Source organism: Schistocerca nitens, chromosome 1 (genome assembly GCF_023898315.1).
Source record: "Schistocerca nitens isolate TAMUIC-IGC-003100 chromosome 1, iqSchNite1.1, whole genome shotgun sequence".
Taxonomy (NCBI): domain Eukaryota; kingdom Metazoa; phylum Arthropoda; class Insecta; order Orthoptera; family Acrididae; genus Schistocerca; species Schistocerca nitens.
In genome coordinates this window covers 443,395,261-443,413,451 of record NC_064614.1, presented here as the reverse complement: position 1 = coordinate 443,413,451, position 18,191 = coordinate 443,395,261, and the positions used below count along the sequence as shown (strand labels likewise).

The following is an 18,191-nucleotide window of genomic DNA, read 5'->3' as shown; positions in this document are numbered from 1 at the left end:
TGAAATTTACTAACAAAAAATATAAAGTTTTTTTTCTGCAGAAAATATTTTTTTGTGAACTTCCTAATGGGGGAATATTAATGAATGTAGTACCATATGTGGCTTTTTATGTTATGCAGAGTCTCTGAAAATTTCATTCATTTATCTATGATAGTTTCTGATATAATGTGACATATGTACTGAAAATTTTAGTTTGCGGGAAATTTACTTTAAAGAAAAAACTTTTTAAATTTGCTACTTACAGTTAGTTAAAACTGTCCTGCTGTGTATGATGGCCCTTCTTTTTCGCTTCCCTGGATGTTTGTTTTGCTTTCTTGGCCATATTAGATGCAGACCTGTCTGCATCGGCTATCCTCATTTTATCGCAATGTTGCAGCCCAGTGATCATATTTTCACCAGGATTAATTCCCAGCTTTTTCAGTACCCAGCACTTTCCAATATTACCACAATTGAATGTAATAACAGCATCATGAACTCCTAGTTTCATTATGTGCATGCCTATAAATACAGTTTTAGAAAGGCGATTCCAAATTATGCTGTTGAAACATTCATTTGGGTTCTGTTTCGGCCCATGCAGACATTTCCTTAAGAGATCAGGATGAGCCAAGTCTCTGAAAATACGTTTAATTGCTGTAATAACAGCAGCAGGAAGAGAATGCTGGTGAGAATAAGATTCTCCAGTTACCTGAGCCTTATTGTATTTGCACCACGAATTTTCTCCTGATGGACACAATCCATGACATGGCTTATCATCAGTAGAGGACTTATGGAAGAATATGGCCCAAACATCTCTCTTAACTGCCTCCAGATTTTCTTTATTTCTCCTAGTTGCCTGCCCATAGTATACATGCAAGTTTTCTATTTCAGTTTTAGTTAACAGACCCTGTGTGTTCAACAATTTTCCATCTTCTAATATTCTTCCTCTCATATCAACAGTTAGTTTTCTCAGCCTTGTTCCCAAACGTTTTTGAACATGGCCTACACATTCTGTTTTGCTAATAATGGCATCTCCATAGGGCTTAGAGTTGACAGTGTATGGGTTGACAGTGGGTGACAGAAAAGTGGGTGTGACACATAAACGCATGTGGTAGGAAAATGCTCTTTAAATGCTCGGAAAAAAAAAATTTTCAGTGAAATCCTTTTCAGAGTACTTAAATAAAACCTTAATCTATTGAAATATGATGAAAACTGAAAATAGATTTTTTTTCGACCTGAACCACGGTGTGGTCCCCTTAAATATTGAAACTTTTGAATAAGTCTGTGTCTTAGTGGGCATAAAAAAGAAGATAGGTTAAGGAAAAAGAAGACTTGGAGAAGTAAAAGTGCTATCTTCTTTAGGAAGACTTACATGGAAAAAGGTGTTATTGTTCATTATAGCTGGGATTGATTTTTCTTCCTCTTTGCAGTTGTTTAGAAACTTACCCCCAAAACTTTGCTGTCATCTTTCTTCCTCTTTCACTCCTGTTAAATGTTCACATTGGGCATGGTTCAGTTTCTTTTTCTGTAGCCATTCATTACACTCTTTTTTCTTTTTTTTTTTTTTAATTCTTGGTAAATTTTTAGTCTTAGTTATTCGTTTTCTGTATCAAATAAGAATAAGTTATTCGTTTTCTGTATCAAATAAGAATAGTTGTGACAGTTTTAAGTGAACTACAGGCTACAGTGTATGTCTGACAAGTGTGCGCTTGACTGGGACTTGTCTCTGCTTTTCATTGACAGTGGGCAACCAATTGGGCTATCCATGCGTACCTCGTGGATTGACTCAAATCTTTAGCTTACCATAGGCTTCTCCTTCGAGGCAGTTGGACTCCTGTAGGTAGACTGGTCCATAGGGATGCTGTTGAGATAATTTACATTTTTTTCAGTTGAGTATGAACAGAATCAGTAAAATGCCTCAGATTAAGTTGAGATATCATCTATAAATTTTCTGCCAGAGCCACTAGTCCAAATGTTATGGAAAATCATCTTTGGATTTTGTTGGTGTGGAGAGAGATGAATGGAAGATTGAAGCTCTTGGTTGGTTTGTGAAGCTTGATCAGGCAGGAAATGGGTTGGTTCTTGTTTGGCACACAATTTTATCATGAATGTTTATAAATGATCTGGGAACTACATGATTTCAAATTTTTGATGTGTATTGTGAAATCTCATTTACTTGTAACTAGCAAAAACAAAGTGAATCACAATACTTCCTTAAAACAGGAAAAGTGTGATATTGGGAAAGACTTTTGAATTCAGTAAATTATTTTTATTCCTTGCAATATAACTCATGTGGAGACACATTATTTTTGATACAAGGGAAACTTATGTTAGTTTAATTTCTTACTGTAATTATAAATCAATATGTTCTAGGTGAAACCAGTCATGACGAGGAAACTACGTCGTCGGCCAAACGATCCAGTTCCAATTCCAGAGAAGAGGCGGAAACCTCCACCTGCACAGTTGAATTATTTATTAGATGAGAAAGAAGTAGAAGCAGATCTTAAATTAATTAATAGAGGAAAGTTAATGGGACCTATCAGAAAACCAGGTTATGATCTACCTATCAGAATTCATTGATTTCAGTTGATGTTAAAGAAAATTGTATTACTTATAAAAGAAGAGACAAGAGGAGTGAGGATGAAGCAGTGCTTTATGGAAGGGATAAAAGTCTCAGAAGTTAGAACAGAAGAAAATTTATGCCAGTTTTATGAAATGAAAACTGCACATATGTTTTGCTCAATTTATTCATAGTTACCGGTCTGAATCATCTCTGCAGATACAATGCATGTTGGGAATATGAAAGAGTTCTCAGCATGAAAACTGATAAGCAGTAACTCATTTGAAGGGAGCAATAAACTTCCATTTCTGTTCAGTATAAGAAAGCAGAATATTTTGCACAACACATGGTAGATAATTTTACAGAGAGAGAATTAATATGACGGCTTTGATTGGAAACATTGTAATGAACAAAGTTTGGTGATACACTAGTATGGTAATGGAAGAAGATAGCTGATTACTCTGTGAGCAGAATAGCCACTGAGCAGCACACACTTAGGAAAGGATGCATATAAGTGTGTGTGAGTGACTGACTGACTGACTGACTGAGTGAGTGAGTGAGAGAGAGAGAGAGAGAGAGAGAGAGAGAGAGAGAGAGAGAGAGAGAGGGGGGGGGGTGTTGGTTGGTTGATTGATTCATTTCAGAAAGGATGATGATTCTTGCATACAACATGGTCTTGCAGTTACTAAGTGCTTTCACTTAAAACAAAAGGACCATTCATAGAGAATATACAGATGTTGGTGCTCAAACTCCTCATTGGCTACCTCAGAATCTCTAGACCCATCAGTGCTCGTTGTAGCAGGTCTACTACAAATTCCAGCAAGAACACGATAGCTTAATTACCTTTGCAAAATATGTAATTACTGCAGTTTATGTAAACTCGTAAACCCTTTGGAGATAAACTCCGTAACTCACTTTTTTTATTTTACTTTCATGTTTATTTTTGTATTTTTAAGTTTTTAGTGTACGTCTGTTTTAGTTGATGTAATGAAGATAATAATTGCAATGATTTTTGCAGAAGATATTTCTGGGGAAATATGGGGAAATGTTCGTTTGGACTAAGTTACTAAAAATTACTTAGGTTGTGCTCAATAATAGGTCAGACTTTATGGTCAGTAAGGTTATTAAGCAAATGTTCGTGAACACCTCAGTAAGAAGAGATGTACAGCTAATTTAATTTTATAGCTGAAATATATGAAACGTTAAATGTTTTTTTTGTTTCCTTTCTTTCTCCCTGTACTTCTTTAAAAATATATGGGCACTACAAGACGACATGTTGTGTAATGTAGAAAACTGGCTAGTATGTCAGCTTTTTCTGTTTTGTTAGTCATTGGCTTCATTAGCTGTACTGTTTACACGTTCGGTGATTTGAATATCGTTACAGTTTGCATTTTATTTGTCTGCAGTATGTTTTTTGGTGTGAAGTACAGTAGTTTACTTTTTGGGAGTGGAGAACAGGTCTTTTTATAGGGAATCCTCTAGAAATATTGTAAGTCAAGTCTTGTGCTGTTGTATAATATTGTGAAAAATGTATTATTTGCTGTAATATTTTTGGAGTCATATTACAGTAACAACTAATTCTTTCCTGAGCACCTCAGTTCTGTTACACTGAGGAGATAAGACATTATGACTGCTTGCTTAATAACGTATTGGCCTATTATTGGAATGCAGTACAGCAGCAGTTCTGAATGACATGAATTTGACAATCTTCAGAAGATTTATGGGGGCATATGGCACAAGAAATGTACGTAAGGGTTATGCAATTCCATAAATGTTGTGGAGGGTTTGTAGGTATGGAGCTGGTTCCTGATAGCATCCCAGACGGGTTTTGTGGGGTGTCAGTCAGGTGAATTTGGTGGGTAAGACATTGATGTGAATCCACTATCATGCAACTCAAACTGCGGTAGCAGAGTTCTGGGTTTGTCCTGCAGACAGTTCTCGTGCTGGAAGATCCTGTTGCTGTCAGTGAACACATCAAGCACAAAGTGATGCAAATGGTTCACAAGAATGTTTGTCATCTGTATTTGTCATGACACCATTGATTACTACTACAGATCCATAGAAGCCCTGTTGACTGTCCTCCATAGCATAATGCTGCTCCCAACAGCACCAGTGGCATGGTGCATGTGGCAGCTTTTTGCCTGAGTGATAGTATATCGAAACACAAGCGTCTACCTGATGTAAAAGGAAACATGATTAGCCCAACCAGGTGACATGTTTCCATTGATTCGTGGTCCAGTGTTGATGATTTTTTACCTACTGCTGTTGTACTGGGTCAACATGGGAAAAGTAGGTGTAATTTTCTGTGGAGCCCCATGTTCATCAATGTGCACTGAACAAGGTGTTTAGAAACACTTGTGCCTGCACCAGTAGTGTACTTGTCCATCAGATCTGCCATAGATTGCTGCCTGCCCTGTCTTCAGATTGCCTCCACAGTTTGTCATGAGGTGTGGATGTCCTACACTGTGTTGTCTACTGCTGATTTACTGCCCTACAAATATTTTACACAGATACTCAAGACAGTAGCATGTGAAGATCATGCAAGCTTTGCTGTTTCAGAGATGTTCATTCCCAGGCTCCAGGCCATGACAATCTACCTACTGTCAAAGTCTTGAATTCTCCATTTGCGACCCTTTTAATTATTCGAATGATACTCTATTCATCACTGTTCTGCAAATAACCCTTCTGCAGCGCATCACATGCTAGGAATGCCACCAGCCATCAGTGTCGTGGTGGAATGTGGTCATAATGGTTTGGTTCATCAATGCACATGCTATTGACATGAAATAATGACTAGATCAAGCGATAGTCTTCTGTCTTCTAGGTGGACATTTCCAGCTACGAAAGATTACAAAGTACTTTCTGTCTTCATCAAAGCTTAGTTTTACTGGTTAGTGGAAACAGGATTTCTCTAGGTGTGATAAACATGTCAGTTGCTTTCACTTTCAACTTCATTTCGATGTCCTTGAACTGTTTTGACTACAGACTGATGCATGTTAAAAATTAAAAGTGCAATATATTTTCATGGGTGTACTCTGAAGTTCCATCTCAAGCTTTTGTGTTTCTGCCTTTCTCCATTCATAGTCAGTGTCACTTTTCTGCACCTTTTTTTCAGCATTCTGTTCAGCTTGCCTTTTTCTATTATTATGTGCATAGATGGTACCGCTGTCATTAACTTCTCATTTTAATTGTTTTGCTTCTTCGATTTAGCCAAAGTGAAGTTACAAATATCAGCACAACTTTCCAATGTGGAATGGCAACGTGCTTAAGATGGCTTTTACTTCAGTTAGCAACATTATTCTCCATGGACTTGTCTTGCGAATGAGGAAGTGAAGACTTTGTAGTTTGGTGCCTTAATCCACATACAAACCAATCACAGTTTTACAGAACTAGCTCAGTATCTATTCCTATGGACCTCATTCTTTGCAAGTCTCGTGAAATACTGCTGCTTTGTAGCTCTACAAGGGAATGTTTGCTTCTAGATCTCTAGTTGCACTTAAGCTTCACTAGTTGGCAGATTCCACTATGTTATCAGATTTTTGTACTTACTTCTTAGGGTTACTAGATCATTTTCTGGACCTGTGTTAAATGTGGGGAATTGTAGCACTCCCATTGATAGCTCAGGAGTGCACTACACAAAGGAGCAGCTATTCAGGTAGCAGAGTACTTGTAATGCAAGTGGTTTTCTATGAGGCTGGATGGTAGTTTTGAGATCCTCTGATGAACATTCACCAGTTGATACGCAGAGAGCAAAATTGGATCTCATACAATGTAAGGACACTTAGACAGTCGAAATGTTAATAATAAATTGCCTAAGTATTTGTTACAAAGTTCATGAACTTAGTGCATTCCAGGAAAGCCGTCATGCTCAAATTGTTCGTGGAACCGAGAGCTAGTTGAAAACTGAAGTAGAAAGCTCTGAAATGTTCAGTTAGACATTAAACTTTTATCGAAAAGGCAGATCAGATGCCAAAGGAAGGGGAGTGTTTATTGAAGCGGACAAAAATATTGCCTGTTACAGTCAAAATTGCGTATTGAGTCTGACTGTGAAGTTATCTTGATGCTGGTCTAGGTTACCTCAAATTAATTATTGTATGTCTTTACCAGTCACCTAATTCTGCTGTGACAGTTTTAGAATTATTCAGTGAAAGTCTACACTCAGTAGTACAGAAAAACCCAGATCATGCATTAGTAAGAGGATGTACTGGTAAGTAATGCCTATGAATTTTTTATGTGAAATCTCTAAAAATAATTTATTAGCATTTTACATGTTTATTCGTCATGCCTACACAGTTATTTCTCAAGATGGGGACGAACATGTATCCCCTTGAGAGACTAGTTAGTTGGTGCTGTCACTGTAGAGTGTTTGACTTTGTTCAGGAAGGCACAACCTTACCTTAGCTTGCACCAGTCCATCACTATCAAAGTGAAATCCTCGAAGGTGTTTTCCAAATTTTGGAAAAAGATGAAAATTGGATGGAGCTGAGTCGGGACTGTATGGAGGATGATTGATGACAGTGAATAGAAGGTGTTGGATTGTTGCAGATGTCACAACACTTGAGAGTTCTGGCATTGCCATGCTGAAGGGGAGGGTGCTCCATGTGAGGACAAACTCTTCGAATTTGAAACTCGATTACAGCACGCTGTTTCTCATGCAGTGACATAGGTACATAACACACTACCATGTTACATGCTACAGTTCATAGCCCTCTAGTGGCAGAGGGCTGCAAATAAATTAAAATCAAGAATAAAGATGTAGAATGTTAATAAAGTTGTAACATATAAAAAACTGAAAGAGTTTTCACATAAAAAATTCTGAGGCATTACTTTTTGTCGCAGCCTTGTAATTGGAGGCGACTTCAGTCCACAGAGTATAGATTGAGACATCTGTGGGTTCAGTGCAGATGGTATGGACAGGCAGCCTTGTGAAGTACTTTCTGTAAAGAGCAGATAAATAGTTGTTAATTTCTAAAATGCTGAGGATACAGAGATTGTTGCAATCTTGGTTTAAAAATGGCATTTCTACTGCTGTCAGTATACATTTTTTGTAAGGACCGTGAAGATAAGACAAATTAGGGCTCATATGGAGGCATATTTACGAGTGGAACAGGAAGGGATGTGACTAGTAGTGGTACAAACTAGCCTCTGCCATGAACCAGGTGGTGGCTTTTGGAATATTTATGTGGATGCATATGTTAGACACAGATGTAGATCTTTCCCATCACTGTTTTCTTGCTACTTTTCCCTGGCAGAGATGTTTGCTGCTCTCCTGTCCCTTAAAAAATTTGAGTCTAGTGCTGTCATTGAGACTCCCATTCATACGTCTTCAAAATTGTTCATGTCTCCTATGTCATTTCTCATATAGTCAGTAGTCCTTCACTTAGATAAACCACTGAGGCTTTGGGATGGTAGTGTTTTGTTAAAGTGCTGCCAACCTGTCAAACCATACTGCCTTAGGTAGTATCATTAGTAGATGTGGTTGAATGCAGTTTCATTTTTATATGTAATTGGATGCATGTGTCATTGTTGAACATGTGTCTGTAAGTCAGTTTGTTTTTGTTTACACTAAATGTTTTATGTTTGTTGGCTCCTTGTCACTCTTGCTTCTGCAGATGCTCGCTACAAACTCTGATGCACAAATATGATGCTGTACAACAGCTGTTTGAAGTTGCTTTCTTTGTACTCTTTTTTTAGTAAAAATGGAACCATTATAGGATTACTTCAATGTCAGTCTCTTGATCCCCTCTTTTTGTTAGGAACAGGTAGAGGTAGCAGGTAGAAATTTGTCACATTCTATGTCTACAATTCCTCGGCTGTGTAAAAAATGTAAGCTTCTGTGTCAGTGAAGTCGAAAGATCCAGCCATTTATCTTGTGTATTTTGATACTTGCACACTTGTTCTTAAAAATGTATTGTTAAACTAATTATCTGTGCAGATAAGTGTGTATGGAATCCTCATAGCACGAGTCCTACTTGCACATGGCCATTTGTATATACAGACACACTCTAGACCATATATCCGGGGTTGTAAGTTGTGGTTTGTGTTACAGAAGTTTTTATTTTTTATAAATTATTATAAACAATGAATTTCAGGTCCCTGGGAGTAAAACTTGCACTGATATAGGCTGCTGGTAGTTTTCATCATACATTACACAAATTAAATCAGTTACAGATTGTTTCTTGGTCTGTTCTTCACAATATTGTATACTTGTAATTATTGCAATGTGTCTGATGTGCATTATTAATACTTCTGTGTTTCTATATAACAAGCAGGTAAAGTACGGTATTGATTTACATTAAGTAGGAAACAGATTAATATTAAAGAAAAGGTCTTGTTGCAACTGACATGTGGATCTAAAGGTGCGTTTACACTGCGATTTGTATCGGCACATGTATGAGATACATGTATATGCGACTTTGCGACATGTATCGCGACTTGTATGAGTTGACAAGTATCAACCTCATACATGTATGAGCGTGCGTTTACACTGGTTGATACGTATCACTGTGCGATAGCTTCCGACGACGATTTGGAAGATTTGACATTTTTATGTGCTGATACACTTGCTCTTTTGGAAGATGATAGGAAGCAAATGCGGAGGAAGCGTAGATAGTGGCACAGAGAGATTCTCTCGAATTAACGCTAGAGGATGGCGCATATTTTAGAAATTATGTTAGGATGAGTATGGAGGATTTCCGCGGTTTGTTATCACTTGTGGCTCCTCTTGTGTCCAAAACCAACACAAACTTTCAGGAAGCGATTCCACCAGAGGATCAGTTGGCAGTAACACTCCGTTTTTTAGCCACTGGGGATTCCTCGTAAAACGAATATTTCATGACAAAACATTTGCATTGTCGCACGTCTCACACACGATTGTCGGCATCCGTTGTCAACATTATCACGCGAGGCCGCCGGAATAATAGCAAAACATTGATATACGTGCCAGATGCATGAAAAAATTATATAATGTATTACATACTCTGATATATATATATAAAACTTTTACCTTCACTTCTTGGGATAAAACTTGCACAATGGTCTCGCAAACACGAAGAATAATGTTGCATATGGCACTTTTTGATTTTCTATGCAGATACATTAACGTCGAAACGACAGTCGGCACCTTCAAAACTCAAACAGCCGCCAAAGAGCCTGGTACTACGCATGCGCTAATCATCGAAATAAGCGGCAGTCGACAAGACGACAGGAAATGATAGTACTGCGCATGCGCGAGTTCAAATGTCGCTCATACATGTCGCGTATATGGCCAAAAAGCGATATACAAAATGTATACGCGACATGTATGAGCTCGAGGGTCCGCATACAAGTTCCGTGAATTTTTGTATGAGGTGATGTATCGCGACATGTCAAATTGACATGTCGCTCATACATGTCGCGATACATGTATCCCAGTGTAAACGTACCTTAACACTCAGGATGACGACAGTTCAAATCTGCATCCAGCCATCCAGATTCAGGTTTTCAATAGTTCCCCTAAATCGCTCCAGGCAAACGTCAGATTGGTTTCTTTGAAAGGGCACTATTGATTTCCTTCCCCATCCTGGAAACAATCAGTGTGTGTGCTCCAATTCTAATAACCTCGATGTTGACGGGAATCCTATTAAGGCCTGTTTTTTCCACACATTTTGACTTCTTTGATCTGGCATTTTATATATTTTATTACCATAGTAGCAGGTCTTCATAAGAGAATGTAAAACTGTAATTACTATATAATAATATCGTGATTCATACTTCATTCAAAAACACATAGGATCAAGTGATGTAATTTCGTATGAAAATATGCACTTGGCTTCCATTTGCTGCTAGCAAGTAGTGTTCCTTAAGTAAATAGCTGACAAGAAATACACGAGTTAGTGCCAAAATATTGACAGTATGTAGCCTTGTGGAAGAAATAACATGAAATATGACAGGTATGATTTTGATCAGTGGTGTTAGCTTTTAATGTGGACTTTACACATATTGATTGGTAGTTAAAGTTTTTCATCAATACTGTTAAGTTTCAGAGACATTCAGACATTAACAGAATTACATGGCATTTCATATGTAAGTTTGATCATTCTGTAACTTACTTAAATTGGTTGTTTTGGTTGTAAAAAAAAAAATAAATAAAAACCGAGAGAACTGAGATTCTTGCAAAAAAGAATGTGCCCTAGGTACGTGTGGATTGATGCACGTATACTTATGTGTTTATAAAAATTGGTGGTTGTCTGTTTGACATGATCAGAAGGTAAATGATGGAATGCATGCCAATCAGTTTTGGCAGTACCATGCAGTGTGCTGCTTAAACCAAGCAAGATATGAATGACGTATATTCAAAGTATGCATTCCGATCTTAGGTGCTTAATATAACGAAAAGATATTTAAAGTAGTTGTGATATTTGTGTTTCATTCAAGTGGATAAATTGGAATACCAAGCCGTCATAACTTTATTGGATGATTATTGTCAACAAAAACTGTTCTGAAGCTCATAAATGTGTATAAATAGTTCTTATCTGCATGTCTGAAAGCATACACTGTTGATGTTCCACAGTTCCACAAAATACGCTCAAGATTAGTTCACTGACTGCATATTCTTTGACATTGTTGTAATAGGTATCAGTCTTCTATCCAGTAGTGACATATGAAAATAAGTGCTGGTGCGGGACTCGAACTCGGATTTCCTGCTTATTGCAAGTGTATGGCTTAACAACTTTGGCTGTCTGAGCACACTTCCTGGACTGACTCAAACTTCCCATGTCATACTGTCTTACATGTTCTATTGTAGTTCTCTAAATTAATTGCCTAATGCTTGCAACTTCCCCATGAGAGGCAGAATGAGACAGTGAGTAATAGAGACCAAAGTCATTGTCATGTGCCTGCCTAGGGCCGCTAGGAAATTCATGTTTCAGTCCCTGTCTGGCACAAACTTTCATATGTAACTATAGGATGGTAGATCTATGCCCAGCACAGCTGATGTCAAAGAATTTGCAGTCAGCGAACTAATTTTGAAAGTTTATTAGTAGGCTGTTCTTCACATTCAACAGCTAAGAAGTAGATGGCTGAATACAAATATGGCCTTCCCTCTCATGAAGGTGATTTAGGTCAAAGATGCCACATAGTACTAGTACTGAAATTTGTGCAATATGGTGTTGGATGACAGACAATTATAGGTCTATGAAACAGCCGATATCATATGCAAACTAGAAGACAGAATGCAATAGATCTTAAATAATTAACTGTGAATAAGTGTGATACAAGTTGGGTGCTGCATTTGTTGAATAATGATGAAGAAAGGGGGTTATTAACAGTGCTTGGAAGGTTTAATTAAAAAATAGTAATATATGAAAAATTCAGCTTGAGAATTAAGAATTATTTAGGAATAAAGGAGACTGCTCACCGAAAGACAGAAGCGCTATGTTGTCAGTAGGTTCACAGGCGAAAGGTACACAGCTTTAATAGTTTTTGGACTGAACTTACTTTCTTAAGCTTGTAGGAGAAGAAAAAGTGCAGACCTGGTATATAACATGCCTGCTTTCACAGGTGGCAAAGCCTTCGATGGTGTAGGACAAGCCTGTGATGGGACTGGCGTAAGTGGTGCTGGGTGAGTGGATGAGGCAGGTCTTGCTTCACAGTCTTCCACAAAGGTGTGATCCCTGTGGCAGTGGACTAGGGGTGGGAGTGGACCAGGATGTTTAGGAGGTTGGGTGGGCAACAGAACATCACTTCGGGAGGGGATGGAAGTATCATGGGTTGGATGTCCCTCATTTCAGGACGTGATGGTAGCCCTGATACAGGATGTGGTTCTGTCATTCCAGTAACGGGTGGTACTGGGTAGCAAGTGGGGATGCTTCTTTGTGATTGGTTCTTTGGATTGGTGTGAGGATTAGGAGTGGAGTGGGGGGGGGGTATGGCTCTGGAGATCTGTTTGTTAATTAGTTCTGGAGGTTATTGTCCGTTTGTGAAGGCCCTTGTGAGGCCTTCAGCATACTGGGCAAGAGAGTTCTCATCACTGCAGATGCGTCTACCACATGTGGCCAGTCTTTGTTGAGGGATTTTTTGGTGTGGAACGGGTGGCAGCTGTCAAAGTGCAGGTACTGTTGATGATGACTGGTGGGTTGTGTGGAGCTATGAGAGGAGGAGATCGACATCTATTGAAGGTGAAAAGGTGGATGGAGGAGGGCCAGGTGAAGTAGGTGGGAGAGAAGGTGTTGAGGTTGTGGAGGAATGTGTCCTGTCCTTTGGTCCAGGCTATAAAGACATCATCAGTAAACCTGAACCAGACCAGGGGTTTTGGAGTTTTGGGAAGCTAGAAATGTTTCCTCTAGGTGGTCCATGAAGAGGCTTGCATATGACAGTGCCATGCAGGTGCCCATGGCTGTGCCATGTATTTGTTTGTGTACCATCCCTTCAAAGGAGAAATAGTTAGTGATTATAATAATTTTTACTGAAGATGAGACATTGGCCCACCAATTGTTCTAGAAGTTGAAGTGGAGATGTCTTGTCGGCTAGTGTTTCACAGCTTTTATGTATTCAAAAAAGAACATTTTGAAAAGATTCACCAAACCTGAAAATTATGTAATGGGAGGCATAAAGGTGACAACTAATGGTAGAGTTAAGGCATTGATTCTTCCAGGGGCACATAAACTAGGCTGAACATTCTTAGCTTCCTGACAAATTGTTCTCCAATGTTAATGGGGTACCGATACACCTGCATGTTAACTACGGTGTGTGTGTGTGCGTGCGTGTGTGTGTGTGTGTGTGTGTGTGTGTGTGTGTGTGTGTGTGTGTGTGTGTGGGAGGGGGGGGTGCGCGTAGGAAGGGGGGGCGTGCGTGCATTCTCCAATATTTTTGTGCCTATTGGTGACTGAATGTCTCAATACTCCTTGCACTATTTATATTCCGCCTAGACCTTTCCTTTAGCGTATTTGTAAAGCTGCAAATTATGTTATGTGGGCAACAATAAACTACTTCAGAGGACATGGTTGTATACAATACTAGAGGGAAAGCAACGACATACCACCTCCATGCCTAGTAAAGCACTATGGTGTTAAAAACAATCTTCGGAATGGTGACTGCTTTTTTAGGGAACTCTGCTTGATGTATATACTGTACAATACCACAAACCTCCTAAACCATAGGCAACACAATGCAGAATTTCCAGACAGTTGCTCCACAAATATTGTAAGTATCAGTGTAATCGGAGCTCTATTAAGCATTTTAATCCACATAATGAACACAAATTCCAGACAGGCTCCATACCACAAGTAAAAGCAACAAAATGTGCCACAGATGCTAATCTTTGTTTGAAACAGGTTGACATAAAAATGAAGCACTATTTACAGCTTTGGTTTATCCTGAGCCATTGAAGCAGTGGAAGGAAGAGTGTGACCCTGTACCAAAAACATGAAATTGGGTTCATCTACTGGAAAGGTTTTTTCTTTTTTCTTGGAGTTTTTTCGTGTGTGCCAAAGCAGTTCTTATTTATTTCCTTGTAAAAGGACCAACTGAATGAACAAATACAAGAGTAGAGACCTAGGTTGCTATGTTGCAATGTTGCACAACAAAATTGTTTTTCTCTACACAGTCCATCTTTCCACATCTGCTTTGTCAATTGGAAAATTGAGAGATCAGGGCAGTAATGGTTGGAGCAGGCAGTTTTTGGTAGTTCCTGCTCTCTGTAACTCCTGTTCCTTCCACATCTAAAGAAACTTGATTGAAAACAGAGTTCAGTGAAGATGTAATGGCAACTGTGGACACGTTTTACAGACGTTCCAGAATTGTGCTTTAGAGGTGAATTCTACTCACTGGAGAAACATTGGGCAAAGTAAAGTGATGTTACAGGGGACAACATAAAAAAGTTTATTTTTAGGTATAAACTTTCCACTGCCACACAGAGGAAGTATGTATCTGCTTACATGTTGCAGATTTATTGTATTTACTTAATGAATCTATTGCATCCCTTGGTTCTCAGACATGTATTTACTTTCTTTGATGTAGTGAACTACAGTTGCAATTCGTCATGAGGTCCGTTAGGGGAGGGGAAGGTGAGTTTCTAAGAGAATATCTAAACTTATGAAATAAAAGAACTGTTACAAACATCTATCTCATTATGACTTTCAAACAAAAGAGAACTATAACTTCTCCAAAACTTTTTTTCCCTGACTTACATGAAGCCAAGTGTCATATACAGTGTTTTCTCCAGTGCTATAAGAAATTTAAATACTGGCTTTTAACAGTACACGTGGATACCGAACAGTATATCGAAAAATGAATAGAATGAATAATTTTGATAGATGTAGAATCACTGTTTTATCTATTTGAGAAAAAGATTAGTTATAGAAATCTGCCTCTTGTAGATTACAGAATGTTTTTTTTTTCTCATTCTGTGACAGAGAGAGAGAGAGAGAGAGAGAGAGAGAGAGAGGTGTCCATCTGCCAATTGCAAAAGCACCAATAGCTCAGCACGATTGACTTGTACGTGGTAGAAATAGAGAAGCATGTAAAGTTTCCAGTACTTGAGAATTCCTCCTTTGTGAAGAGAGAGTGGAAAATAGGTCAGTGGAAAAGGAAATAATAAGTAATGTAAGTGCTGCAGAACAATAGAAATCTCTGTGAATTGTTGCTCAAGAGAGAGAATTTGAGAGTACATATATACGAGCTTACAACATTTCAAAGAACTGTGGGTGTATGTACAAATAAAAGATAAAATGAAATGGGAAAGACAATTAGACAACTATGGCAGATCGGGGGGGGGGGGGGGGGGGGAGAGGGAGAGAGAGAGAGAGAGAGAGAGAGAGAGAGAGAGAGAAGAAAATATAGGAATGTGAGAAACTTGTGGTGGGGCAAAAAAGTGCAAATAGAAAACATATGAAAAGAAGACTGTGAAAGACATGAATGCCAATATAAAATGGATGAGGGTTGCAGTGGTGTAACAGTCCATATTTGGAGTGTTATTCAGTTGTGTGTACAGCAGAAGGCTAGTTATGGAAGTATACAAAGGATTTTTGATATCAAGTTTGTTTGTGTGGCCATCCTCTACAGCAAGCACAGAAATACATGTTTCGTAAATAAAACCGCCTTTTGTTTCTGCAACTTATTTTTCCCAGGCATGTTTTGCCTGTTTCTTGCTTTAAGGCATCTTCAGTGAGGTCTGTAATGATGCAGTTGTGTTATTTTTAGATTATGAAACAGTTGACTTAGCGTTTTTTTTTTTTTTTTTTTACGTGATTAAGTTATTACTTACAGTTTGCTGTGATCTGCGTTTCCTGTCATCTGGTCCGGAGGTTGCACTACAACTTTATTTTTGAATCATAAGCACAGTTTTGTATTCCGAACTTGCTTGTTGCTTATTGTTTTGTTTTTTGCTTGTTATATCCCAAAAGTTAATTTGGTTATTCTATTCTCTTTCAATTGTGATAATTATATTTTTATATACTTTGTCAGAGTGAGCATGTAGCTTATCAATTTTTGTTTGTGGTTCATCTATTAAGCAGAGGATGTCATCCATATGCCTAAACCAATATAATGCACTGTATTCATTTGCTACTATTTTTGTGAAAATGGTCTGTACAATGTGATTTACAAAAATATTTGCCAAGGCTGCTGAAACAGGGGACCCCATTGGTAATTGATCTGCTTATAAATGAAATTCATTAAAATTTCAACCACTCTCTAAGAGCTACTACGTTTGTATTCAACACTTCGCAACACTGTGTGTGTGTGTGTGTGTTTTTTTTTTTTTTTTTTTTTGAATATGTTCTTTGTTAGGTTGATAACATGTAGGTAAACAAACCAAAGAGGAAGAAACACATAGTGAAGTTCCAATATTTATGTTCCTAAAAGCACAGTGTTTGAACAAATAGCTATATCTAGTGGCAAAATAATAATAGTACACCGCAAAAAAGCAGGAGAAATATGATGAACAGTGCGAAAAAGTTCGGAGTACAAAACTGCGCTTATGTTTCGAAAATAAAGTGGTATTCAACCTCTAGACCAGATGAGAGGAAACACAGATCACAGCAAACTGTAAGGAATAAATTAATCGCGTAAAAAAAGGCTTATTCAACTGTTTCTTAATCTAAAATAACACAACTGTATCATTACAGACCCCACTGAAGATGCCTTAAAGCAAGAAACAGGCAAAACACGCCTGGGAAAAATAAGTTGCAGCAACAAAAGGTTGTTTTATTTACAAAATAAGTATTTTTTTTATTATTCACGACCTTGATTCAAGAAAATTACGCTCGAAGATCAGGTGGCATTGTGTAAAAATAAATATTGTTTCGATGTGGTACTATTAATCTTGATCTGTAAAGGATGGTATGAGACACATGCCTGCACACAAGCACTGTTGGTATGCAAAATATTGTCAAGGTTGGTTGGTTAGTTTCATGTTTGATGGACTACTTGCACGATAAACTGTAATGATGTGGAACAACTCATTTTACATTAAAATCGCAAATTTATTTGTAAATATGGCTACATGCTTGACATTTATAAAGTGTTACTTTTTCTCAGTATACAGATGTGTGTTAGTAATTTCTACCCACCACATTTTAGACACTGCAATAATAGAACATCTATTGAATAGAAGGAGTTGCCAAGTAGAAGCTTTTTCAGTTTGCTTTTTACTTTGCTGTTTGTCAGACATTTCATATCACTGGTAATTTGTCAAAAATTATAATTGCCGTATTGTGCACCCCTTTTTGTTCTAAAGACATGCTTACTGTGGAGTAATGAAGGTCATTTTTTCTTCTGGTATTGTAATTATGTGCATCATTGTTCATTGCGAATTGCTTTGGGTTATTTATAACAAAATTCTTGAGGGTATAAATACACTGTGAAGTAGCAGTCAAAATGCCCAACTCCTTAAACAGATGTCTACAAGATGATGATGATGAGTGAGCACTACACATTATTCGTACTATTCCCTTCTGAAACTCACTTTTAAAGAAGAGTTACCCCAGAACATTATTCCGTATGACTTTATTGAACGAAAACGTGGCAACTTTGTTACTTCTCTCTCCTCAAGATTTTCAGTGGTTCTAAGTGCAAATGTGGCTGAACTAAATTGTTTTCAGAGTTCCAAAGTGTGCTGCTTCCAGTTTAAATTCTCATCAATGGGGACACGTAAGAATTTTGAAGTTTCCACTCTATTTATTATTTCTTCACCATGTGTTACTCTTATCATTGGTGTAGTACCACTACATGTGGAGAACTGAATATGTAGTGTCTTTTTAAAATTGAGGATGAGACTGCCCAAAAAACCAATGATACTTTTAAGAACATTGTTGACTATATTTTCTTTTTCAGTATGTGTGCTTGGATTGATTACAATAATGCTGTCACCAGCAAAAAGAAGTAATTGTGCTTTTTTGTGTAGCAGATGGAAGATTGTTTGCTTGTGAGAAACAATAGTGGATCTAAGATAGAGCCTTGGGGAACCCCGTATGTGATTTCTTCCCAGTCAGAATTATGTTCCCAGTCTAAAACTTTCCGCATTTGTTTCATTCAGAATGATATATATATGTTGATTGGCTATACCATCAGTCCTATGAAACTTCAATTTATGTAGGAGAATACTGTGAGCTACACAGTTAAATGCCTTAGATAGGTAGCAGAAAATACCAACTGGTATTACTTTATTACTTAATTC

The 18,191-nt window shown here is 37.8% G+C and overlaps 1 protein-coding gene across 2 annotated transcripts in view; it reads left to right on the top strand.

Moving 5' to 3' along the window:
* Positions 1–18,191, top strand: part of LOC126251508 (sin3 histone deacetylase corepressor complex component SDS3) — a 119,364-nt gene that overhangs the window by 71,666 nt on the left and 29,507 nt on the right. For both annotated transcript variants that reach the window (XR_007545751.1, XM_049951986.1), the window contains exon 5: positions 2,350–2,527. Coding sequence is in view for 1 of the 2 variants with exons in the window: in XM_049951986.1 (XP_049807943.1) it covers positions 2,350–2,527 (178 nt within the window). In the remaining variant the exon portion in view is untranslated. The remainder of the gene's footprint in view (positions 1–2,349; positions 2,528–18,191) is intronic.